This window comes from Natrix helvetica (assembly GCF_964273705.1).
Source record: "Natrix helvetica genome assembly, chromosome: W".
In the NCBI taxonomy this organism is placed as follows: domain Eukaryota; kingdom Metazoa; phylum Chordata; class Lepidosauria; order Squamata; family Natricidae; genus Natrix; species Natrix helvetica.
Genome location: NC_138555.1, coordinates 65,625,040 through 65,649,456, shown reverse-complemented (window position 1 = coordinate 65,649,456; position 24,417 = coordinate 65,625,040). Strand labels below are relative to the sequence as shown.

The 24,417-nt window shown below is 51.8% G+C and overlaps 2 protein-coding genes across 4 annotated transcripts; one reads left to right on the top strand and one right to left on the bottom strand.

Annotated features, from left to right (window-relative positions):
* Nucleotides 1–904: 904 nt before the first annotated feature.
* Nucleotides 905–8,360, bottom strand: LOC309400805 (retinoic acid receptor responder protein 2-like). Of its 2 annotated transcripts, none has more exons than XM_081969493.1 (4): nt 8,093–8,360; nt 5,949–6,053; nt 3,861–3,988; nt 905–2,210 (listed from the first exon to the last, which is right to left on the bottom strand). In XM_081969493.1, the coding sequence occupies exons 1-3, from the start codon at nt 8,306–8,308 to the stop codon at nt 3,884–3,886; spliced, it is 426 nt and encodes a 141-aa protein (XP_081825619.1). In that variant the 5' UTR covers nt 8,309–8,360; the 3' UTR covers nt 905–2,210; nt 3,861–3,883. The 2 variants fall into 2 exon arrangements, 1 of the variants encoding a protein (XP_081825619.1); XR_014176721.1 differs by having other exon boundaries at nt 906–2,210; nt 5,954–6,053; nt 8,093–8,356.
* Nucleotides 8,361–9,680: 1,320 nt separating this feature from the next.
* LOC309400521 (uncharacterized protein) lies at nt 9,681–23,646 on the top strand. 2 transcript variants are annotated; one of them, XM_081969070.1, is made up of 6 exons: nt 9,681–9,876; nt 11,990–12,114; nt 14,450–14,546; nt 15,189–15,299; nt 16,203–16,316; nt 18,341–23,646. In XM_081969070.1, exons 3-6 carry the CDS (start codon nt 14,516–14,518, stop codon nt 19,900–19,902), a joined length of 1,818 nt encoding a protein of 605 aa, XP_081825196.1. In that variant the 5' UTR covers nt 9,681–9,876; nt 11,990–12,114; nt 14,450–14,515; the 3' UTR covers nt 19,903–23,646. The 2 variants fall into 2 exon arrangements, with proteins under 2 accessions (XP_081825196.1, XP_081825195.1); XM_081969069.1 differs by having other exon boundaries at nt 14,447–14,546.
* Nucleotides 23,647–24,417: the final 771 nt, after the last annotated feature.

The following is a 24,417-nucleotide window of genomic DNA, read 5'->3' as shown; positions in this document are numbered from 1 at the left end:
GTCATCTAGGTAGACAAGTACCCCCTTGTAGAGGTGCTCGTGCAGCACCTCGTTTATTAACTGCATGAATACCGCTGGGGCCCCCTGCAGCCCGAAAGGCATCACTTTGAATTGAAAGCTCCCTAGGGGGCAGTTGAACGCTGCTTTCCACTCATCTCCCTCTGTGATATGTACTTGGTAGTATGCTTCTCTGAGGTCTAGTTTGGTGAAGACATTTCCCTTGGCCAGATGAGACAGCATGTCCTTCATGAGGGGGAGGGGGTATAGGTTATGTACGCACACCCCATTTATCCCTCGAAAGTCCACACACAATCTCATGGTTCCATCTTTTTTTTCTTTGAAGAGGACTGGTGCTGCGACCCGTGGCTTGGCTGGCTCAATGAACCCCCTTGCTAGGTTTTTGTCTATGTATTTGTGCATCTCTTGCATTTCCCGGGGTGTCATGGCATACAGTTTGGGCTTGGGTAGTTTTGCCCCGGGGATGATTTCGATGGCACAGTCTGTCTCCCGGTGGGGAGGCAGAACATCGCACTCGGCCTCGCTGAATACTTCTGCAAGGTTCTGATATTCTATCGGAATCAGTTCGGCCTCTGGGGTTTTGTCGGATGTGGTTGCCAGTTGTTCTTGTGGGCTCTCTTGGGGGGTTTCCAGCGTGGGTGGTGCTTCTGCTTGCTGGTGTGGGAGGGGAGTGGGGCCCCTTGATATCCTAAGTCTGCGGGTACCCCCTTGCTACCAGATAGTTGGTACCCACTTGTCTAGCCAGGAAAGTCCCAGTATGACTGCGCCTGTCATTTTGGGGGCTATTATGAATCGAATTACTTCTCAGTGATCCGCCAGCTCTAGCCTCACTGGTTCAGTCAGGTGGGTGGCATAGGCTCCTCCCATTAGTGACCCGTCAACCTGCTCGAACCGGATCGGGTGGGCCAGTCTTTTTGCTCTGATCCCCAGTTTCAGGACTGTGGTTAGGTTGATCAAACACCTTGTGTAGCCTGAGTCTATTAGGGCTTGAAAATCCCCGATTTCCTGTTTTTGGGGCTGTGAGGCGTATTGGAAAAAGGAAAGGGTGAATTGATTCACTCAATATTGGGTCATTTTCTCCCTCGTCCTCGCTGTCATATGATTCAGGCGACTGGTTGTTGTTGCCTAGGGTTCCATCACTTTTGCCTGAGGGGGAAGGGGCCTTTGCAGACTGGAGGGCTTTCCTGGACGTGTTGGTGGTCCATTTGGGCCCTCGTTCTGGTCGTGCCCTGGGTGGTGTGTCTGGCCTTGGTTTTGGGGCTGGGGTTGGACATGCAGCTGCCATGTGGCCCATCCCCCCACATCTGTAGCATTTCAGCGGACTTCGAAGGAGGGCTGGTCTCAGAGCCTGCTGTGATGCTGTGGTTCCTCGCCGGCTGGGTGGTTTCAGGTCAGATAACACACTAAGTTTAATGTAGATTAATTTTGCCGCTTACAGTCTTCTGTCTTCAATTTTAATTTAACTTAATTTGTTTTTTGGGTAGTCTCTTTTTCTAATAATAAAATTTCCTCACCAATTCGACACACTTTCTCTTTCCGCTTTCTTCCCGTTCCGGAGCTGTCCCAACTTCAGCAGCTTCATTAGCTGCGTTTCTGTCACTGGAAAAAAAGGCTATTCCTGGATCTTTCAGGGACTTTACGGTGTCCCTGAGATCAGCAGGAGGTGCCCTTCTCAATCACCGTCTGTACAGGATGGTTTAGGTCCAAATGGACCGTCCAGCAGCAGATATATCGACTGCGAACTGGGAGCACCAAGATCGCAGGTCGTGCCGTCGCGACGTCAGCTCTCTTCAGAAGCTACTTCACTTCTGAGTGAAGAACTGAACTGTTAGTCAGAATAGAGGAAGCTTCTCGGATGAAAACAAAACCTCTTCAACCCAAAAAAAATCAAGAAAAGCCAGTTGCCTCTTGGAAAAATCAGCTTTTGGCACAACCGCAACCAGAATGACCGAGAATTTCTGTAGACGCCATGCACCTCCTTTCCTTCTGGCATTGCTGCACACAACGGATCCCCAAGGACACCCGCGGGACAGAAATGACAGGAGTGGTGAAAACTCAACTTGTAATTTTATTAAGAGAATCAAAAGGGAGGGGAGAGGCGAGGGGCTGATGCTTCTGAAAGATGGACTTCTGTCGGAGAGGGGCAATGCACGGATGCCCGCTGGATGCCAGTCAGCCGACTCCATGCAGCTCTGTATTGTGGAGGGGGAGAGAGAAAGAAAAGGGGAGACCTTCAACATCCTGCCATGCAGATAGCAAGCAGTCCAAAAAAGCCCAGCGGTGTTGGCATATATATGGCCAACTCACCATGCCCAACTAGTCATGGCCAATTAGCCATGGCTAACTCTCTATGGCCAACTCTCCATAGGTAACTCTCTATGGCCAACTCTCCATAGGTAACTCTCTATGGCCAACTCTCTATGGCCAACTAGCCATGCCAACTCTTTATGGTCCACTCAACACGGCCAACTCACTATGGCCAACTAGTCATGGCTAGCTCTATGACCAACTAGCCATGGCCAACTCAACATGGCCAACTCAGCATGGCTAACTCTCTATGGCTAACTCAACATGGCCAACTAGCCATGGCTAACTCTCTATGGCCAACTCTCCATAGGTAACTCTCTATGGCCAACTCAACATGGCCAACTAGCCATGGCTAACTCTCTATGGCCAACTCTCCATGCCCAACTAGTCATGGCCAACTAGCCATGGCTAACTCTCTGTGGCCAACTAGCCATGGCTAACTCTCTATGGACAAGTCAACATGGACAACTAGTCATGGCTAACTCTCTATGGACAACTCAACATGGACAACTCTCTATGGACAACTAGGTTCAGAGAAGAGTTCAGGACTCAACTCAGTAACATCACCAGTATTAGAAGAGAGTGGGGGGGTAGAAGGAGGAGGAAGACTGTGGGGCCCTTGGTGCTCTAGTTGTTTGCGAGCCTAGTTGTTTTCTTGCAGACATTTTGTGACCCAACTAGGGAACGTCGTCAGTGCTAGAAGGGAAGGGGGGCTTGTGGAGAGGAGCAGATGAAAAAGAAAAAAAAACAAGACGAACGAGAAGGAGGAGGAGATGGAGAAGAATGAGGAGGAGGAGGAAGGAAGAGAGGAGGAGAAAGAGAATGAGAATGAATTGGAGGAGAAGGGGAGGAGGATTCTCAGTGCTCTGAGCTTAGTTGTTTCCTTGAAGACGTTTCAGGACCAAGCTAGGTAACATCATCAGTGTTAGAAGAGATTGTGGTTTGTGGAGAGGAGGGGGAGAAGGAGGAGGAGGAGAATGGGGTTCTTGATGGTCTCAGAGCTTAGCAGTTTTCTTGCCAATCTTTCAGGACCCAACCAGATAACATCCTCGGTGCACCACTGCCGTAACTTAATTGGGTTATGAAATGTCTGCCAGAAAACCACCAACCTCCGAGACCATCAAGGACACCCTCCTCCTCCACTCCACAAACCCTCCTTTCCTTCTAGCCCTGATGATGTTACCTAGCTGGGTCATGAAACGTCTGCAAGAAAACCACCCAGCTCAGAGAGAACCAAGGACCCCATAGTCGTCCTGCTCCTGCTCCTCTCCACACACCTCCATCTCTTGTAGCACTGATGACGTTCCCTAGTTGGGCCACAAAATGTCTACCAGAAAACCACCAACCTCCGAGACCACCAAAGACCCCTCAAATCAACCGTGTCTGCAGAGCTGCCCAGCCCCTGGCTTGGAAGGTGATACCCAAACCTACCTTCGGCACCATCCTTCCACCACTGATGCCCCCCCCCCCATCCTACCCTCTGAGGCTGTGGATCCGGGACTCTCCACCTCCCCATAAAAAGGCTGGGTACTTACCTGGCCAGGTGTGCCGGGAACGATCAGGAAGGAAGTCCAATGGAAAAGGCAAACTTTCCGGGCAGGTATTGGTCCTCATTGGCCGACTTGATGGTCCGGCATGCCTCGTCTTGCCGCCTCCTCGCTTCCTGTGGGGAGGAAAAACCAGTAGAGAGGGGGCTGGCACCTCCAAAGATAGAGGAAAGTGGGGCAGACATCCCACTTTTGCCAGATTTGGGGGGGGGTGATGCCATTCCCAATGAGGGCAATCGAACCCCTTTGCAAAAGACCTCGGTCTACTCCCCAAAGAATTGGAAACATTTCCCGCTTATATTGTGTGCGGCCATGCAACGATTCCAAGCTAGATGCTCGCTTGACTCCTTCCTCCTTCCAGCCTGGCTGGCAATGCCAGCAGACCTGGTTGCCCTCTGGACGTGTGGGTCTTCGACAGGCCTGGAACCGGCCTGATGGGAACCAAATGGAGTCATGGAATGACGGAGGTGGAAGGTACCTCGGAGTTCATCTAGTCCAACCAACTGCCCGGGCAGGAGACCTTAGAGGATCACGAAATAACAAAGCTGGAAGTGGACCTTGAAGGACCAACTCTTTCATTCCACGATTATGTAAGGGTCTCCTGCTTGGGCAGGGGGCTGGACTAGAAGACCTCCGAGGTCCCTTCTAACTCTGTCATTCCATGACTCTGTTTAGTTCCCATCGGGCCAGTCATGGCATCGCCCTGTCGAAGACCCACACATCCAGAGGGCAACCAGGTCTCCTGGCATTGCCAGCCAGGCCAAGGAGGAAGGAGTCAAGCAAGCATCTAGCTTGGAATCATTGCATGGCCGCAAACGATATAAGCATGAATTCTTTCCAATTCCACAAAGACTTATCTGGCCATTCCTGGTGGAAAACAAGCCAAGATTCTTGTACCGTTGGTGATCGACAATGAAGGGTCAAGCAGAGGTTAGTATTCCTGAGTGGTCCAGGGGGAGGGGGGCTCAGGCCTGACCCCAGGCCTGACAGCACCTAGCTGATGAAACACAGGAGAAAGAGAAAGAAAGAAAGAAAGAAGAGAAAGAAAGAAGAGAAAGAGAGGAAAAAAGAAAAAAGAGAAAGAAAGAGACAGAGATAAGGTGAGAGAAAGAAGAAAAGAGAAAGAAAAAGAAGAGAGAAATGAGAGAAAGACAGAAAGAGATAAACAGAGAAAGACAGAAAGACAAAAAAAGAAAGAAAAAGAAAGGCAGGAAAAAAAAGAAAGATAGAGACAGATAAGGCGAGAGAAAGGAAAATAGAGAAAGAAAGACAGAATGAGAAAGAAAAAGAAAAAGAGAAAGAAAAAAGAGAGAAAGTATAGAGAGGAAGAGACAGAAAGAGAAAGAAAAACTGAAAAAAAGAAAAAGGAAAAGGAAAGAAACAAAGAGAAAGAAAGACAGGAGAAAGAAAAAGAAAGGAGAGACAGAGAAAGAGAAAGAAGAGAAAGAGACAGCAAGAGAGGAGAAAGAACAGAAAAAGAAAAAGAGATGGAAAAGGAGAAACAAAGAAAGAGAGAGAAGGAAAAGAAACAAGGAGAAGGAAAGAGAGGGAAGGAAAAGCAAGAAAAATAGAAAGAGAGAGAAAGAAAAAGAGAGACAGAGGGAGACAAAAAGAAAAAGGAGAAAGAGGGAGAGGGAGAAAGAAAAAAAGAGAGTTAGACAGGCAAACCATGGTTAAGTTCACAACAGACTCCTAAAGAAAAATGTGTCCATTCATCATCAAAACAGTTCAAACAAGACAGCTGTATGAGAAGAAAAATTCCCCAGTGGAACTGCCGGCCACCAGAAGTCGTGGCTGCTGCTCCATCACTGGAGGTTTCGAAGAAGAGACTGGACAACCCTTTGTCTGGAACGGTGGAGAGTCTCCTGCTTGGGCAGGGGGGTTGGACTAGAAGACCTCCAAGGTCCCTAGATGACCTCTGAAGCACCTTCCAAGGCTGCAACGCCAAGAGAGTTTTCTGTGTGTCTTTTTGAGGTTTGGCTTGCGAAACGATGACTTTGTCAATTGTTGTGTTTCGCAAGATTTGTTTCCCGAAAAAAAGGGGGGGCTGTCCATAATGTGTATGTGTGTACTCACGCCGCCTGCTTTGATCTGGCAGTTCTGCCTCCTCCACTGATGTTTTCTGCAAACTGTCTGGACGAGATCCACTTCCAACTGGACGTAGGTGCCCATCGGTAACTCCTGCGAGCAACACAAAAGTTCAAAGGAAAATTCAAATTAAAACCTGAAGGAAAATTCAATGAAAGGCTAATTAAAATTCACTTAAAAGCTAATAAAAAAATCAATTAAAAGGTAGGTAAGAAATGGCAGAGACACTCACTGGGCCAAGAAGAGAGTATTTGGGAAGGGGTTCCCTTGAGGTCCGTGGGGGGAGGTAATAGTGTTCCAATATTTGCAGGGCTGCCCCAAAGAAGCCTTCCACCCCTATTTTCCAAAGCACCAGAAGGCAGGAGAAGCGACTAATCGGGGAGAGAAGCAACCTAGAATGAAGGATAAATTTCCTGACTGTGAGGACAATTAACCAGTGGACCTGCTTGCCACTGGAAGTTGTGGGTGCTCCAACACTGGAGGTTTTTAGGAAGAGACTGGGACAATCACTTGTCTGGAATTAGGTAGAGGGTCTCCTGCTCTGGGAGGGGGTTGGACTAGATGACCTCTGAGGTCCCTTCCAACTCTGTGATTCTGTCCTTCTGTAATTGTCTCCTGCTTGAGCAGCGGGTTGGACTAGATGACCTCCAAGGCTCCTCCCAACCCTGTTACTCTATGATTCTATAAAGGTGTCCTGCTTTGAACAGGGGATTGGACTAGATGACCTCCGGGGGTACCTTCCAACTCTTTGTCATTCTATGATTCTGCTGTTGGAGCAGGGGGCTGGACTAGATGACCCTCCAAAGTCCCTTTCTTGAAGTTGCGGAGTTAAACAACTCCGCACCGCCAACTACTAAGTCAGCGATGGCGAACCTTTTTTGGCTCGCGTGCCATAAATGGGGGGAGCACAGGGGGTTCGTGTGCGGGCGTGCCACACCCATAATGTAATACGCGACCACCCCCCCAGTGCGCATGCGTGCACTACAGGCGGGACCCCCATTTTTTGCATGCTTTTTTTGCCCTCCCCAGGCTCCAGAGGTTTTATAGGAGCATGGGGAGGGCGAAAACAGCCTCCCCCGCCCCCCGGAAGCCCTCCGGAGGCTTCAGGGACCTTCAGAACGCTACCCTGAAGCCTCCAGAGCAGTCAAAATGACCCTCTGAGCAAACTGGAAGTCAGTTCCTGAACTTCTGGTTTGCCCGTAGGGCCATTTTTTTGTGCTCCGGAGACTTCAGGGAAGCTCATGAAGCCTCCGGAGGGCCTTCGGGGGGGCGGGGGGGCTCTTTTTGCCCTCCCCAGGCTCCTATAAAGGCTCTGGAGTCTGGGGAAGGCGAAAAATTGCTTTAAAAAAGGGTGAACTCAGCTGCCTCGCGTGCCCTGACAAATGGCTCCGCGTGCCACCTGTGGCACGCGTGCCATAGGTTCGCCATCACTGTACTAAGTCAAAGCCCAACGGAGGAGCAGCTGCCAAACAGCTGGAGCGAAATGGAGCTTCCAAAAGCGCAGCAGTCTGTCTGATAACCACCTCCCGTCCCAACTCACTCGCTACCCCTTTCCCTCCCCCTTCTCCCCTCTCGCCAGCGGGGACTTTCCCCGGGGCGTCGGCCCGGGAAAACGAAACCCACGCGTGTCTCTCTCTGGCGCAGCTTTCAAAACGACCTCCGCCACCCCGGGCTGCCAATCAAGCCGGGTGAGAACCGGGAGCCCAGGAAGCGGGCACAGAGAGCCCACTCCCACACGTGCTGACCTCCCACCAGCTCCCTGGAGGTCCCACTTCGAAACGCCGCCTGGAGGAGGCTCCCCCCTCCTCCGTGGAAGTCCTCCAGGACTTCCACGCGTGGTAACCTCAACCAGCTCCCTGTCATCTCGGAACGACCCCCTGTCCCCCCGTGGAAATCCTTCTGCCACGCGTGCCGACCTCCCACCCCTTTTCCTTTGTGGGCTCCCCAGGGAACGTTGCCCGGACCAGACTCCCTCCCCTGTTGTGGAAGTTTTCCATTACTCCCACGCGTGCTAAACTCCCACCAGCTTCTTGGTCTCCGCTGTGAACGACGCACGGATGAAGCTCTCCCTCTGTGGAAGCCCTCCGCCCCCTCCCATGCGTGTTTGACGCCCCCTCCCACGGCCGCCTGACCTCCACCACGTCTCTGGCCGTCTCCCCCCGGAAGGCCGCCTGGACCAGGTTCTGCCCGTGGAAATCCTCCAGGACTTTCTGCAGCACGCCCGGCCGGCCGACCTCAATCAGGACTAGCAACACGCACGGCAGCAACCAACGGGACATCGTGAACTTCTGTGTGGGTCCGCCTGCATTCCTCCCTACGCTCTCTTGGAGCTGGGGTGGGTGGGTCATCGGCCCGCCTCCCTCCCCACGCCCCCTTGTTGTTGTCCCGTGGGGGAGTGGGCCAAAGACACGCCGCCCCCCGGCTTCGTTGGGCTGCGGACTCTCCCCCCCCCCCCGAGTTGCAAAATTTCCGCTGGCTTCTCCGAAACTCGCAGCCCGTTTCGGGGAAACAGACTCCTATTCGGGGGGGGGTGGGGTGTGTTTCGTTAGACGCCCCCATGAGTGTCCGGGACAGGCGTCCCCCGGGGTGGTGGTGGATGTTGCAAAGAATCTGCCTTCTCAATCAATCGCCAATTGGCCCCGGGCGGAGGGAATAGGACAGTTTCGGGCGTCGTTTCGTTGTTCAGACGTTGCGGTTCGGCTACGGACCGCATCCAGGCTCGAAGGGTGTAATTTCCCAGGTTTTAAGAAAGGCAGGACTTCAATTCCCATTAACACAGTTGAATTGAGTTTGAGATTCCCCAGTCCCAAGTGGGTAGATATCAACTCCCAGAATCCCCAGCAGAGGTGGGTGGATTTCGACTCCCAGAATCCACATCTGGCATGGATGGGCTTTGACTCCCAGAATCCTCCAGCCAGAATGGGTGGATTTCAATTCCCAGAATCCCCCAGCAGGAATGAATGAGTGCACTTCAACGCCCAGAATCACTCAGCTGGCATCGGTGAACTTCGACCCACAGAATTCCCCAGATCGCTGCGGGATTCTGGGAGTTGATACATTCCCCCCCTCCCATCTTAAAGGGTCTATAATCGGGAAATATCCCACTAAACACAACAGGGCAGAGCTGAGCAAAATGGAACAGCCTTTGGATTACAGAGCCCATAATTCCCCGCTTCGATGGCGGCAGACCGAGGTGACGGGAATCCATGGGGCCTGCAATCCAGGGCCCAGATTCGGGAAAGTTTCGCTTGGGAAGCCTGCGGCCTTCAAAGCACCAAACTCCAATTCCCAGAGAACCGCGCGAGGAAAAGCTTTTTTGGGGGGGGTGGAAATCCTCGGTGGGCCGTTCTCGCGAGATTTCTTTCCGAGACGGGCGAGGGCAAGAAGTCCCTGTCTCTGAAATCAAATCTACAAAGAACAGATATTCGCCGCGATTGCGATACGAAGAACTCTCTTTCCCGTCATGCTGCGCGCGCGGGGGTGGAAATGCCTTTAGGGCAGGACTGTCAAACTGGCGATGCGTCACGCGCAGGCCACGCCCACCCGGGCTCCGCGAAAGAAAAAAAATGTCGCGAGACGTGCCAGACGTCACGTGACGCGGTGGCGTTATGGAGGCCGATGCGCGCGCAGCGAACGGCGAAGGAAGGAAATGCGTCGAGGCGTCACTTCCGCTTCCTTCATCTGGGTCTTTTTCTTTATTTTTTTTTAAAAGAGCCTCGCCCCCTTGGGGCCGAGAGACAGAGAGCACGCAGGCGCGCGGGGGGGAAGGGCACGGGTGTGACGTCACCGCGTGAGGTCAGCGTCTCGGCCCGATGATGCGTCGCTGACGCGCGCGCGTCCGCTACGGGGCCCGGACCATCGCCCTTGTTGCTATGGCGACCCCGCCCGCCGGGTCAAGGGGTCACGGCGCGGCCTGGTGAGCGGGGGGGGGGCTGGCGTCTCGGGGAGGGGGGTCCGCGGGGGGTCCCACGTGGCGGGAGGGAGGGAAAGCCAGGCCCGGGCGAGCTTCCCTACGACGGTTGGACGGGTGAGGGGCGTCGGGCCTAGCGGAGAAGGAGGGGAAGGGAGGGAGGGGGCTTTGGGGAGCAGGACCCCCTCCTCAAATCCATCCAAGGAAGGAAGGTTCGCCATTCCCCAAGCCGAGCTGAAAGTGGAGGGGCGCAACACGGCGGGGTGGGGTGAGGGGAAAGCTTCCCTCCTTGGCTGATTTGAGGCGGGGGTCCTGCTTCCCACCGCACAAGGAAAGGGAGGACATCCTTTTTGGGGAAGGGGTCTGGCCCTGCAGTGACATCTCTTCCCCCCTCCCCCGGGCTCTTCTGGTGGGGAGGGGTCTGGGGTGGGTGGACGGGGAGGGGAAGGTGGGAGGGTTTGCCCGGGGAAGTTTGGCAGGTGGGGAGGGGAAGGAGAGAGCGAGCGAAGGAGAAAGGGGGGATGAAAAAGAAACAGAAGAGAAGGGAATAAGAGAAAGCGGATGGAAGATAGAACAAGAGAGAATGAGTAAGAGAATGAGAGAAAAAGAGGAAGGAGGGAGCATGAGAAAGTGGGAATGAAAGAAACACGAGAGGATGAGAGAGAGGATGAACAGAGAGAAAGAGAATTGGAGAGAATGAGAAAAGAGAACGAGAAAGGATGAAAGCTAGAGAATCTGAGACAGAGAGAAAGAGAAAGGAAGGAAGGAGGGACAGTGAGAAAGAGAATGAAAGAAAGGAGAATGAAAAAGAGGATGGAAGAGAGAATTGAGAAAGAGAGAATGAAAGACAGAAAGAGAAGTGAATATGAGAGAGAGAAAGAGAATCAGAGAAAGAAATAATGAAAGAGAGAATCAGAGAAAGAAACTGAAAGAAAAGATGGAGAATAAAAGAAAGAGGAGAATGTGAAAGGATGAAAGAGAGAATAAGAGTGAGAGAATCAGAAAGAGACAGAATGAGAAAAAAAGAGTGAATGAGAAAGAATGAGAGAAGAGAATGAGAAAGGATGAAAGAGAATGAGAGCGAGGGAGAATGAGAAAGGAGAGAGAATGAGAAAGAGACAATGAAAGGTAGAGAGAGAGAGAAATAATAAGAGGGAGAGGAGAAAGGAGAAAGAATGAAAGAGACAGAAAAAAGAATGGGAAAGAGAACTAAAGAGAGAAAGAGAATGAAAGAGAGAGAGAGAGAGAGAAATAGAAGATGAAAGAGAGGGGAATGAGAAATAGGGAGGGAGAAAAAAAGAATGGGAGTTGACACGTGGAGGAGATTCCCATGACTTTGGATGGCCTGGGGATGGAATGGCATCCTGACAAATGGGCTGTTTTCTCCTTTGGTGGAGTTGGGGGGAGGGGGGTCCCTCCCTCCTTCCTTGAGGAGAGGGGTTGGACTAAAAGACCTCTAAGGTCCCTTCCTTGCCTGGGGTGTGTGTGTGTCGTGGTTTGCCTTCTATTCAGCCCAGGTTTGAACCCTGAGCTTCAGCAGAATAACAGAAGAGAGTTAGAAGGGACCTCCAACCCCCTGCTCAAGCAGGAGACCCTAAACCATTTCAAGCAAGTGGCTGTCTAGTCTCTTTTTAAAAACCTCCCATGATAGAGCACCCTCAACTTCTGGTGGCAAGCTGTTCCACTGGTTCATTCACTCAGTCAATCAATCAATCAGTCAATCAGAATAGAACTGGAAGGGACCTTAGAGGTCTTCTAGTCCAACCCCCTGCTCGAGGCAGGAGACCCTATGATGTCTGTCCAGTCTCATCTTGAAAACTTCTGGTGGCAAGCCGTTCCACTGGTTAATTGTCCTCACTGTTAGGAAGTTTCTCCTTCATTCCAGGTTCCTTCTCTCCTCAGTTAATTTTCCATCCATTATTTCTTCTCCTCCCTTCCCCTGCTTTGGAAACTAATTTGACACCCCCACCACTGCTGTTCTTTGGGGCAGCCCCTCAAATACTGGAATATTGACACTCCCCCCTCCTCCTCCTTTTTTTAAAAAAAAAAGTAGACTGGACTTCCTCAATTTCAACATTGTGTCCCGAAAAGAAATTTTATATTTTCCTGATTTATGCAGGGACTTTTTGAAAAACCAACCGAAATAAATGGATTGGGGGGAGAAAAAAATATCGCTCCACGCTGGGATGAAAAAAATGCTCACCCATTCCTGGAAAATTCTCCCCACAGGTGCACATTACCCAGGTAAGTTGGAAGGATGAGGGTGTTTTTTTGATGCGGGCCTCAATGATGTGTGTGTGTATCAATAAAAATACAAAACAAACACGTGTGTATTTGTGTGTGTGATGTTTTATCAAGAATAAAATCAAAGCTCTGTGTGTATGCAATGTTTTGTCCATAAGAATAAAGTACAAAACTAGTTTGTGTGTGTCTCTGTACATATGTGTGTGTATGTATGTCACCACGATGTAGAAAAAATGTGGAGACTCTAGAAAGTGTGCAGAGAAGTGCAACAAAGATGATTAGGGGACTGGAGGCTAAAACATATGAAGAAAGGTTGCAGGAACTGGGTATGTCTAGTTTAATAGAAAGAAGGACTAGGGGAGACATGATAGCAGTCTTCCAATATCTCAGGGGTTGCCACAAAGAAGATGGAGTCAAACTATTTTCCAAGGCACCTGATGGTAGAACAAGAAGCAATGGGTGGAAACTAATCAAGGAGAGAAGCAACCTAGAACTGAGGAGAAATTTCCTGACAGTTAGAACAATTAATCAGTGGAACAGCTTGCCTCCAGAAGTTGTGAATGCCCCAACACTGGAAATCTTTAAGAAGATGTTGGATAGCCATTTGTCTGAAACAGTATAGGGTTTCCTGCCTAGGCAGGGGGTTGGACTAGAAGACCTCCAAGGTCCCTTCCAACTCTGCTATTGTATTGTATTATTGTATTGTATTGTATATATAAATTAAAAAGTGCTTTATCAGTAGGAATAAAACACACCAAACAAAAAAATACCCCATGCATCCAATACTAGCAACAGCAAAACAAAAAGTAAAAAATGTGTGTACATAAAAGGAAAAAAAGAGAAAAACTGTAAGCCCAACTCCTGACATTAAGCATTAAAAATACTCTTTTCTGAAAAGAAAAATAATATTTTAAAAATCAATTCTCTTTAACATAGGGGGTCTGTATGAATATTAAATGTCTATTAAAGAAGGAATGAAGTCAGAAACTTTCTTCTTATTTAACCAGAAAACTATGTAACTATGTTCAGATGAGGTGGTCTTAATTCAGCCGGTCCTCGCCTTATGATGCTTCCCTTAGTGACCGTTTAACGTTACAACGCTATTGGAAAAAGGAACTTAGGACTTTTTAAAACACTTTATGAGCATTACAGCACCCCTGTGGTCAGACTTTTGAAAACTGACTCACATTTACGACAGTCTCAACATCCCAGGGCTCACGTGATCCCCTTTTGCGCCTTCTGACCAGCAAAGTCAACTAGGGAGCCCGATTCATTTAGCAACCGCGGTGAGAATGATCGTAAAATGGGGCCGTAACAAATCACTTAACAAATGTCTCACTCAGCAACGTTCGTTTGGGGCTCAATTGTGCTTGTAAGTTAAGGACTGCCTTGATATAAATTGTATGTATATGTGTGTGTGTGTGTATGTGTATGTGTATGTGTATGTATGTATGTATATATGTGTGTGTATGTATGTATGTATTCGGGAAAAGACCCGAATACAACAAAACCAGCATACCTACACCCGTGAAAATCTATGAAAACAAATACAGAAAACCATATTTTTATTTTTAATGTTGCCTTTTTTATATTTGTGTTGATTTGTACTGATAAATAAATAAAGGGAGACTAGTATAGATCTATTTCGAGCTAATTAGCTCTCATCAGCTAGCCATACCCTTACTGGGATTTGAACCCGGGCTGTATATATCTTAGGCAGGAGTCTTAGCCATTAAGCCACGGGCTCACTTCCTTATCAGTTGAGCCAGGAAAATAGGTATGTATTTGTGTTACAACCCCTGGTATGCCTAAATAACACAGCCTCCACGAGGCTGTTCCGCGTGGATGGCAGGTGCAATGGGGAGGGGGGGCACGTGGGGCTATTTCAAGCTATTTAGCTCTCATCAGCTAGCCATACCCTTACTGGGATTTGAACCTGGGCTGTATTACATATTAGGCAGGAGTCTTAGCCACTAAGCCACAGGCTATTTATATTGTCTGTCTCTGTCTCTCTATTTCTATCCATCTCTATCATCTGTATCTGTTGTCTGTCTCACTCCCAGCGGAAGTGTCATAAAGGCAGTCCTTGATTTACGACCACAACAGTAGAGAGATGAGAGAGAGAGAGAGATGATAGATAGGTAGGTAGGTAGATTGATTGATTGATTGATTGATTTTTCCGGGTATGGGGTCTCCTGCTTGAGCAGGGTGTTGGACTAGATGACATCCGAGGTCTCTTCCAACTCAAGTTTCCAAGATGAGTTTTGTAGTTGCTAGCTTCCAAATGGTTTGAGCAGAGGGATGTAGGTGTATGTGATTTTTTTCTCCCCAGCAGGTAACGCTTGATCTGGTCTTCCTCCCCAAGGAGCTCAGAAAACTTTCACCATCTCTGGATGTTGTGATGGAGAACTACGAGCTGGTGACTTCTCTTGGTAAGAGCCGTCCTGATGGCATTTGCTAGTGTGGTAATGAAACGTCTGCCAGGAACCTCCCAGCTCAGAGAGCACCCAGGGCACCACAGCCTCTCCTCCTCCTCCTCCTCCTCCTCCTCCACCTCCTCCTCCTCCTCTTCCTCCCCCTCCTCTTTTTCCTCCTCCACAAGCCCCATTCCTTTCTTGCACTGATGGCATTTGCTAGTTTGGTAATGAAACATCTGCCAGGAACCTCCCAACTCAGAGAGCACCAAGGACCCCACAGTTCCTCCTCCTCCCAAACCCCACTACCTTGTGGCACTGATAATGTTCCCTAGTTGGGTCATGAAATGTCTGCAAGGAAACCACAAAGCTCAGAGAGTACCAGGGACTCCACAGTCTTTCCTCCTCGTCCTCCCACTCCCTACTCCTTGCAAGCCCCATTCCTTTCTTGCACTGATGGTGTTACCTAGTTTGGTAATGAAAAGTCTGCCAGGAAACCATCAAGTTCAGGGAGCACCAGGAACCCCGCAATCCTCCCCCTCCTCCTCAGGTGGGGCAGCCAGTTAACTAAGCACCCCTCCCTCCTGAGTCCCAGGAAAGAGGGGTTTTCCTTTGGCCAGTCTTGCCAGGCTGTGACCCGCCATGTCGAATCTTTTCCAGGCTATCCGGTTCTCAAACCCGATCTCCTGTCTCGGATCGAGCGGGTCGGAGAGCAGTGCGTGGGCGACCAGCTGGATTCCACCCGTGGGATTCCCACCGATCCATGTGCAGGTACGTCCATGGGCTGCTCCCATGTACACACACACACACACACACACACACACACACTGGCCAGGGTTTGGATAGCACAATTATTTTTCATTCCTTTGGGTTTCATTTCCTGACCCTCTGCAGGTGTGGGTGCATGACTAATCCTGGCCCTTCTGAGGTGTTGAAAGACACAAAAGTTGTGGGATGGCCTCCCTTGGCCTGAAGACACTTTGTTGCCACTTTGCCGGGAGGGGAAATAAATATTACAATGAAAAATATAAACACCACAATACAATATTTCTGCTCCCAAAAGCCAGCGCCCTTCTTTTGGTTGTGTTGAATTCATGGTTAGCTTGATAGTTGAGGCAGCTTGGTGAAGGTGGTGGCCTAGGAACCAGGAGACTGGGAGTTCTAGTCCCGCCTTAGGCATGAGAGACGACTGGGTGACTTTGGGCCAATTATTAGGAGAAGGTGAATTCTAGTTCCGGATTAGCCATAAAAGCCAGCCTGGTTGACTTTAGGCTCATAACCAGGAGAGTGGGAGTTCTAGTCCCACCTTAGACATGAAAGACGACTGGGTAACTTTGGACCAAACACCAGGAAATGGTGAGTTCTAGTCCCACCTTAGCCATGCAAACCATCTGGGTGGCTTTGTGCCAAATCACCAGGAGATTGGGAGTTCTAGTTCCACCTTCAGCACGAAAACCCGCTAAATGACTTTGGGCTGCCCCCCCCCCCTCTCAGCCCAGTCCCACCTCACAGACATGGCCCAAATCAGGGCTGCCTTATGGGCTTGGTGGTACCCGGGAGATGAGCTGCCTCAAAGCACATCACTTCCCATCCTTCCAGAAAATTCCGTGAAGGAGAATTCACAGGCTCACCTCTTCCTTTTGTGATCTCTTCCGCCCCCCCCCCCCCCCCCAGGTTACCGTTTTTTCAAACCTGAGAGCCTGTCTTGGATTGAATGGTGGGAGGAACTCGGAGTCACCGACCGTCAGAAGTTGGAGGAAGGCAAACTTTGCACAGGCTCCTGCCAAGGTAGGCAATGCTGGGGAGCGCCAGATGTTGGTGATGTAGAAAAGCAGACGCAGACAGGAGTAAGGTTGTGCTGGGAAGGCCACCCGATGGAAGGCACCCCGAAGGGCACCCACCCAGAGCATTGTTCGGGGCTCCCTTTTATTGTCAAACTTCTCAGAATAGTAAAAGCTCATTGGACAGAAAATACACTTGGCAACTATTGATTGGTTTACAAATGCATGCTTTACTCATGGACACCTCATGATCACTTCATGGGCACTTCATGACTCTCTACTAGTTAATATTTTGCTGCTTGGAATGTGATGTCTACGTGTACATTCCATTGTCTCTTTTTGTAAGCAAAAGAGATTAAGCGCCAAAGGATTAAGAAGGAAGGAATGTGGATTTTGACTGATTTAATCAATGTGGTTTGCCAACTACTGATTAATCAATTAACCCTACACCAGGTTTTATGGTGGAGCAAAACCAGGAATTTTTCTCCAGTACCCAGGCAAATCAGCATACATGCAAACAACAGAAAAAATAATACATGTGGGAAATTAATAATAAAAATAACAGTATTGGTCCATGAGGGCGAACCTATGACACGCGTGCCCGAAGGGGCATACAGACATGTCGCCTGGCACACGCAGCGTCGCCGGTTTCTTTTCCAGGTTTCTGGTGTGTATGCGCACGCAACGAACAGCTGTCCTTTGTGCGTGCGGCAGTGCCGGAAACCAGAGAAGCTGGTCTTCCAGTTTCCGGTGTGAACATGCACGCCAGCCAGCTGATTGGGGTCTGCCCATGCGCAGCAGTAACCGGAAGACTTGCTAGCAGGCGCACAGGCACACGCAGGAAACTGGAAGTTCATTTTCCAGCGTGCGCATGCCCACTGGGTGCACGCGAAATGCTCCCTTTTTGGCACTCGGTGCTGGAAAGGTTCGCCATCACTGGTATAGGTTGTCTTCGACTTAATGACCACAATTGAGCTAAACATTTTTCATGTAAAGCAAGACAAGTTCAATTTTGCCTCATTTTACTAACTTTCTGGTCACTGTTGTTAACTGAATCACTGAAGCTGGTACGTCGGTAGCACAGTTGTTAAATGAATCTGGCTTGCCCTGTGACGTAGCTGGTCGGAAGGTCGCAAATGGGGGATCCACGTGACTCCGGCACATTGCAACTATCGTAAATATGAATAGGTTTGCAAAAATTTCATCTCAATTTTGTTCATGTGACCATGGGGATGTCGTGTTGGAAACGTTGAAAAACGGCCATAAGTCACTTGGTTCAGTGCCGTTGTAACTTTGAACGGTCACTAAAGTCGAGGACTACCTTTACTAAGGTCACACTATGGGTTAATATACAGAGAGTCCCTTTCGGGAGAGGGGGCGGTCTACAAGCGCTCAGTAAATAAATAAATAAATAAATAAGATGGATTCGGGTACGATGTCTGAGCAGTTAAAGACACTGAATTAAAACTGACAGCCCATGTTTGAGACCTGAGCTCCTCAGATGGGGTGAGTTCCCGTTACCAGCTCCAGCTCGTGGTTCGAAAGTGCAAGCAGATTAATAGGTACCAATTTGATGGGAAGGTAACAGCGTTTTGTGTGCCTTTGACATATAGCCATACCGGGGACCAATGGAAGCATCTTCGGACAATGCGGGCTCCCTCGGCCGAGAAACGGAGAGGAGTGTCGTGCCCCAGAATCTGAAACAAGTGGACGGGGAAACTGTTAACCTTTTACGTAGACATTAGGAAGTCGCAGAAAATAAAAACATAACGTCACATACAGTTACCGTAGCATGGCGGTCCAGTGCAGGGGGGAAGGGGATGTTCTATGAGTAGCAGGCATGTGTGTGCCTGCCCCTCACATGAGTGCAGCTGGGCACGCAAGTGCCAGTCGCTCGTGCGAGAGCTGCGCTTATATATACCCTTGTGTCCCAATTCCAAATAAGCCGCAGCCTGTGGGTTGGAGACCCTTGCACTATTTCATTTCTTTCCTTTGTGTCCCCCCTCCCTTTTTTTGTCCATTCTGGAACAGCCGCTGGACGGAGCAAAGCGATCAAGGAAGAAGAGGGCGGCCAGAAGGGCTTTGTGGCCAGTTTGGAACGCTACCAGCTCTTCCCTGAGAGTTCCCGGGCAGGTCTGTTCCTGGCTGCCAACCCCGGGCAGCTGAGACCTCAACCCCGGGTCAAGAAGGAGGAAGCAGCCTCCTGTGAGTCCAACCTGGGCGGCCCTGGACGTCCTTCCCAAGGCTTGGGTTCAGGCCCCTTCACTTGCCTGGTGTGCGGCAAGTGTTTCCGGCAGAAGCAGGGGCTGATCACCCACGGGCGCATCCACACCGGCGAGAAGCCCTACCCATGCCTGGAGTGCGGCAAGCGCTTCCGCCAACGCCCCAACCTGCTAACCCACCAGAGGGTCCACACCGGTGAGCGGCCATTCCCCTGTCTGCGCTGCGGCAAATGCTTCAGCCAAAAGGCCAACCTGGCGGCCCACCAGCGCACCCACGCCGTGCTGGAGGGGCTGATCGTGCCCGAGCCGAAGGTCCCAGTGCCGCGCGGCAGCCGCTTGACAGAGAAGCCCTTCCCTTGCAGTGTCTGCGGGAAGAGCTTCAGCCAGCGGCCCAACCTCATCACCCACCAGCGCATCCACACCGGCGAGAAACCCTTCCCCTGCACTGAGTGCGGCAAGCGCTTCAACCAGCGGGCCAACCTCATCACCCACCGACGGATCCACTCGGGAGAGCGCCCCTTCCCCTGCGCCACCTGCGGGCGGCGTTTTAGTCAGAAGGGCAACCTGGCGGCCCACCAGCGCACGCACTCGCAGCAGAGGCCCCACGCCTGCTCCTGCTGCCCCAAACGCTTCAAGGGGGAGTCGGCTCTACGCGCTCACCAGCGTACCCATCGGCAGGTGCTGGGTGCCGATCCACTGACTAGCACCCTCCTGGCCGCGCCTGCGCTACAACAAGCCCTCCCGGGGGACCCCGCTTCGGCTGGGCAGCAAGCCACTCCAGCCCCCCGTCCGGATCTTCCTGGAGATCCCTCCCCCAATGTTCACCGACCAGCCCCCTCCGGGCAACATGTGGCCCCTCACGGGCAGAGTCTTCCTGCAGACGCGCCCCCTGGTCAACACACGGCTGGCCCCTCGACGCACCTTCAAGGAGTGGCCCCTGGCTCGGAGCAGGGCCCGAAGCTGAGCACTCCACCCACCATTCTGGATCCCCACGTGGAGATGCTCCATTGCCAACGCCGGCTGGGCCTCCCGTTGCTGCCCAGCTCCAGCGCTCATTCGGTCGTGCCCATGGGGCAACCCCCTCCCATCACCTTGAAGCCCAAGGGGTTGTCGGCTGCCCCACTGCCCACCACCACTGTGGAAGCCCCAAGTGAGATGCTTCACTGCCTCTGCCATGCTGGCAGGGCCTCTTTGGTCATTCCGCACAGCCCACATCTGGGGCAGCTCCAACCCGGCAACAGGGACACCCCGGGCCACGCCTGGCTGGGCCTCCCCTGCACGACACGCAGCCTTCAGCTCCAGCAGGGCGGCCAGACGCAACCTGCCACTCCTAATCCCAGACTATGTTCGATTTCTGATTCTTTGCGGTAAGTTGCCTGCACGGGCTGAGCACAGATCGGCTGGGGCTGGACTCCCCTCAGATTCTCCCCCCCGCCGGCAGCGCCCTGTGGGGTGGACCGCAGGGTTTATGCATGTATCCTAAACCGGGAAGCTTCCATCTGCCCCCTCCTACTCTAGGGACGCACACAGACCCTCCTTGGATTTAACCTACCTGACCAAGACTCTTTCTGTCTCAAGAGGCAATCCATCCTTCCAGCAAGGGTACTCCTTCCCCTCCCAAAGTGTCACATGGCAGGAGGACCAAAACCGTGCCCACTTGTCTTACTGCGCCTGAATCTCTCTGGATGCACCTCATTTACCCCTGAACAGACAGAAGGAAAGACCGAGAATTTGGCAGCAGTCCAAACGGGAAGTGAAGGTGGAAGAGCGCCTCCCCATTCTTGGAAACTTGACTGAAGGTGGCACCCCTTGATAAACCCTGGTTGGGGGGAGTGCCTCGTACCCGGACACGACTCTTGGCGCACCCCCAAGATGGTGGTTCTGCTCTGTTACGGCTTTGCAAAGTTGCCTCAGAGACTCCGTGGACCCTGTGCCCCCTCTTGCTTTCCTCCGAAAGGAAACATTGAAATAACTGGTTGCAGAAATGTACCGTTGGCATCATGCTGCCGTTGCACAAATCGGACGGCTGAACTCTTGCCGGCGAGGGAGTGTCGGCTTTGTGCCAAACTGAACAGGCCGGTGGTCATGCTCCCCATATGTCCATCACAGTGATACAGAACGTGGATGTTTTTGGGGGTGTGGGGAGAGATTTCGCACCTCCCACAGGGGGAAAAAGACATCGGGGAGGGGCTCTGCCTGGCATTCAACTCCGGGAGTTAATGAGCCCTCAAGTCAGGAAAGCCACATGGGGCTGTCTTGGGGGGGTGGGGCAAGTCAGAAGGAAACACCACCACCCCTCTACTCCCAACAGCTGGACTAGAAAGGCCTGATGCTTGCGGGGAGCCGACACCAAAGAGGTTGGATTGTGGTGGGGCTGAAAGACGGGTGGGGTCCTCGCACAAAGAGGGGGGCCAGAATGAACAAGAAGCACTTTAGAACGACCTGTCACCCCTGGACTTGCCTCCCTGCCCGTGTGGCACCCACGAGGCTGGGTCCTAGTCCTGGCACAGGGCTGCCAGAAGGGAGAAAGCTGAATTTTTTGTGGGGGGCGGGTCTGTGCCTTAAGCTGGGAAGCCTTCCTGGAAAGAAAGAGGGATGTGGTCTCCTTTCGCATGGCAGGGCCCCAAGAAGGTCAAATGTACAAAGGAAGTCCGCCGAGGGTCCAGGCTTATGACGGGGAGGGAGGGGGAATAGTGACAGCCTCCCCTCCTCCCGCCGAAGTCTGCAAGGGATGAGGAGTGGGGGGGGGGGGGTAGGACTTGGGGCCTCTCCCCTCTCCCAGCTTCTCTGGACATCCGGTGCCCGTTGAGCTAGGCTGATTTCGGGGGCCAGAGGTGGCACGGATTTTATCTGGGGAACGGACAGAGGTGTTGATGGCGACAGATGTGGTTGAGCGTGCAAATGATGTGAGGAGGGAGAATGCTTAGCTCGTGCGGGGATCCGTGCATGGGCACACAGTGGCAGCTTCGTGCATGGGTTGGATGGGGTGGGGGGGATTTGTCAGGAACTTTGATTGACTTGCAGTCGGCAGCCCAGGTGATGGAGGGTGCTCTGAGGGGTGCATTCTTCTAAGTAAGTCTTTGCTCAGCGGTGTACCCCGAGATAAAACTGCCCAGAAGTTGGGGGGTGGCAGAACCTTTTTTAATAAAACTGGTGAAATTCAGCCATGCCAGTCTAGAGGCATGTTGAGGGCTTGGCCCATCACTAAGGAACAGACGGACTCAACCTCCCCTCTGCCCCCCAAAAGAAACACAATTGTGATCCAAGTTTTGTTCAAGGTCAAGTAAATTGGAACTGGGGCGACTTGCTCCCCATCTTCCCCGACCAAGAGTTTCGGGCAGCAGAACTGCCTTGTTTGGCATGGAGATAGTTTTTCCAGCATAGGGGCAGCCCCTGAAGCCAAGAGAAGCTGCAGTCAAGCCCTACGGCTGACCCCAGGCCTCTCTGACATCCAGGGCCGTGGGACAGGAGTTCAAGAGACCCAGAAGCCCCTCCATCTGGGACTCTTGTGCCCAAAAAGCTGTGACTTGTGTTTGTTGAGTTGTTGTGCTTGGAAAACCGCTCCGACGTGCGGTTGGGCCTTTGCCTGTCGGCCAGACCTGAGATGGCTAGGAGGTGGTAGCCCTGCACTGCACTGCCCTGCCAGCTGCTGGGCAGCGTTCAAATTCTGGCTTCAAGTTTTCGTTTTCCGTAGCTGGCCCAGAAGTTGCCTCTAGAGCAGGGGTTCACAGCTGGCACTGTTCACAGCTGACACTGTTCACAGCCTGCTGGGAACCAGTCCATGGAAACAAGCGAAGCCCCATCACATGCAGATCACATGCATGGGATGCAGGCAGCACACAGAACCCCGGAAAAAACATCCTACACAGAACCAGTCTGCGGTGCCCAAATTTTGGTGGCCGCTGCACGAGAGAGAATCGACTGCCCGCTCCCCTTTATTCCTCGGGGTGCCGGGAAGCCAGGTGCAACGACCCCTCCCACTTTCGCCGGGCAAGATATGGCTTTGTAGCCCTTTGTTGTCGTTTTTGGGTGAGCGTGGTCCTGTACGGGCAGCAACGGTGAGGTCATACGACATTCCTTGCCGAAGGAGGCAGTGTTCCCCCTCCCGAAGGCTTTTCGGTAATGTTCCTTCTTCCGGGGTGCCAAGGTAGGTTGAAAAGGTGAAACATCTACCTGAGAGATTCTGATTTTTTTGCTGCTGAGGGAGGGGGTGGGTCTGGGAAGACTGCAATTTTTGTTCGGATCAAATATGGCCTGCTTGCCGCGAGGTCATCTGGATGCGCCCCATTCTTCGGGGTAAGAACAAGTTGCCATTCAGAGGCGGCCACCTGGATAGTGGGTCCCCCTTGATCCTTGGGAGTGGGATGAGGCTGGAAGGATTGGGGAGAGGTCAGCCCGGCAGGTACAAATCTCTCAGCTCTGCTTCCGGGATCAGACCTGTTGACTGAGGGACCGAAGGAGGTCTCTGCTGGATCCGTCCTGCAGAGCAGCCAGTCAGTTGCTTGCGCCCCAAGCATGCAGGGCTTGCCATTTCTGTTGTCTGTGCCCCAGCCCTCCCCCCTTTCTTCTCAGCATTTAGGGGGGGTCTCCTCTGTGCATGGCGGTTACCCCCTCCAACCACGTCACCTTTGGAGAAATGCACAACACCCATCGCAGCTGACATTCGTTCACGCCGGACCTCCTCGACGCATCGAGATGGCTCGGCGCTCAGGATCCGGTGCAAGAATTGGGGAGGGGGTCTTCCTTCCCTACCCACCCATCCTCTTCCTTCTGCAACTGACTTTTTTTCCCCACTGAGCGGATCTGGGGTCCCTGTGAAACGGAGGTCGAGCTGCTGATGGAAGGAGATGTGAAACTGGACAGAAGAGAGACTGCTGTCTCCCGCACCCTGCAACCTTGAACCCCAAGCCAGGAGACTCTCTACCCCATCCCTCCCCAGCCATCCGTGCTTGCATCCCCTTCCGTGAACGGCCTCTGAAAGACACCACGTTGGCCACTTCATGCCCCATGAACCCAGGCGGGGCCCATAGGCCCTATTCTAGATGTATTATCATAATAATTATGTCTATTATTTTCTGAGCTATGTTTATTTGCAATAAAGGCTTTCTTACAGTTGTGGGGTGTGTTTTTGCAAGGGGGTGTGGTAGGTGCGAAAGGCATGGGACCCCAACAGCAGGAAAAGCTGGATTGCCAGCAGGAAGCTGGTTGGATCATCAAACTTTTTGAAAAAAATCTAAGGTGCCGAAGGGCCCGAAGACGGAAACATGAAAAACGGCTGCAGGCTTTGGGTGTGTCTCCTTTAATCAAAAGGACTTGGGGTGACACGATAGAAAGATTCCAGAGTTTGAGGGGCTGCCCCAAAGAAGAAGGGGTCCACTTATTTTCCAAAGCACAGGAAGCCAGAAACAACGGATGAAAATCAATTTGAGTGAAGCAATGTGGAATGAAGGAGAAACTTCCGAACAGTGAGGATGATGAACCGGTGGGACTGCTCGCCACTGGAAGTTGTGGCCGCTCCGTCGCTGGAGGTTTTGAAAGAAGAGAATGGACAGAGACTTTTCTGCAATGGTAGAGTACCTCCAAGGCCCCTTCCAACCCTGTTATTCTCTTACTCTGAATGGTGCAGGGTTTTCTGCTGTGGGGGTGGGGGGGGGGGTGGACTAGAAAACCTCCAAGCCTCCCTCTGGCACTATTCTGTTGAATTCGACAGTATTTTTTTTTTGGGGGGGGGGTGTCCCTTGCTCTAAGAAAAGCTCCCAGGACTTCGTAAAAGGAGGGGCTTCTCTCCACCCCACCCCAATTTAGAGCTTTATAAAAGCCTGGGGAGGGGGACTTAGAAGAGGGGAGGGGCCAGGGAGACCCTACACACACTGTTTCTCACCTGCC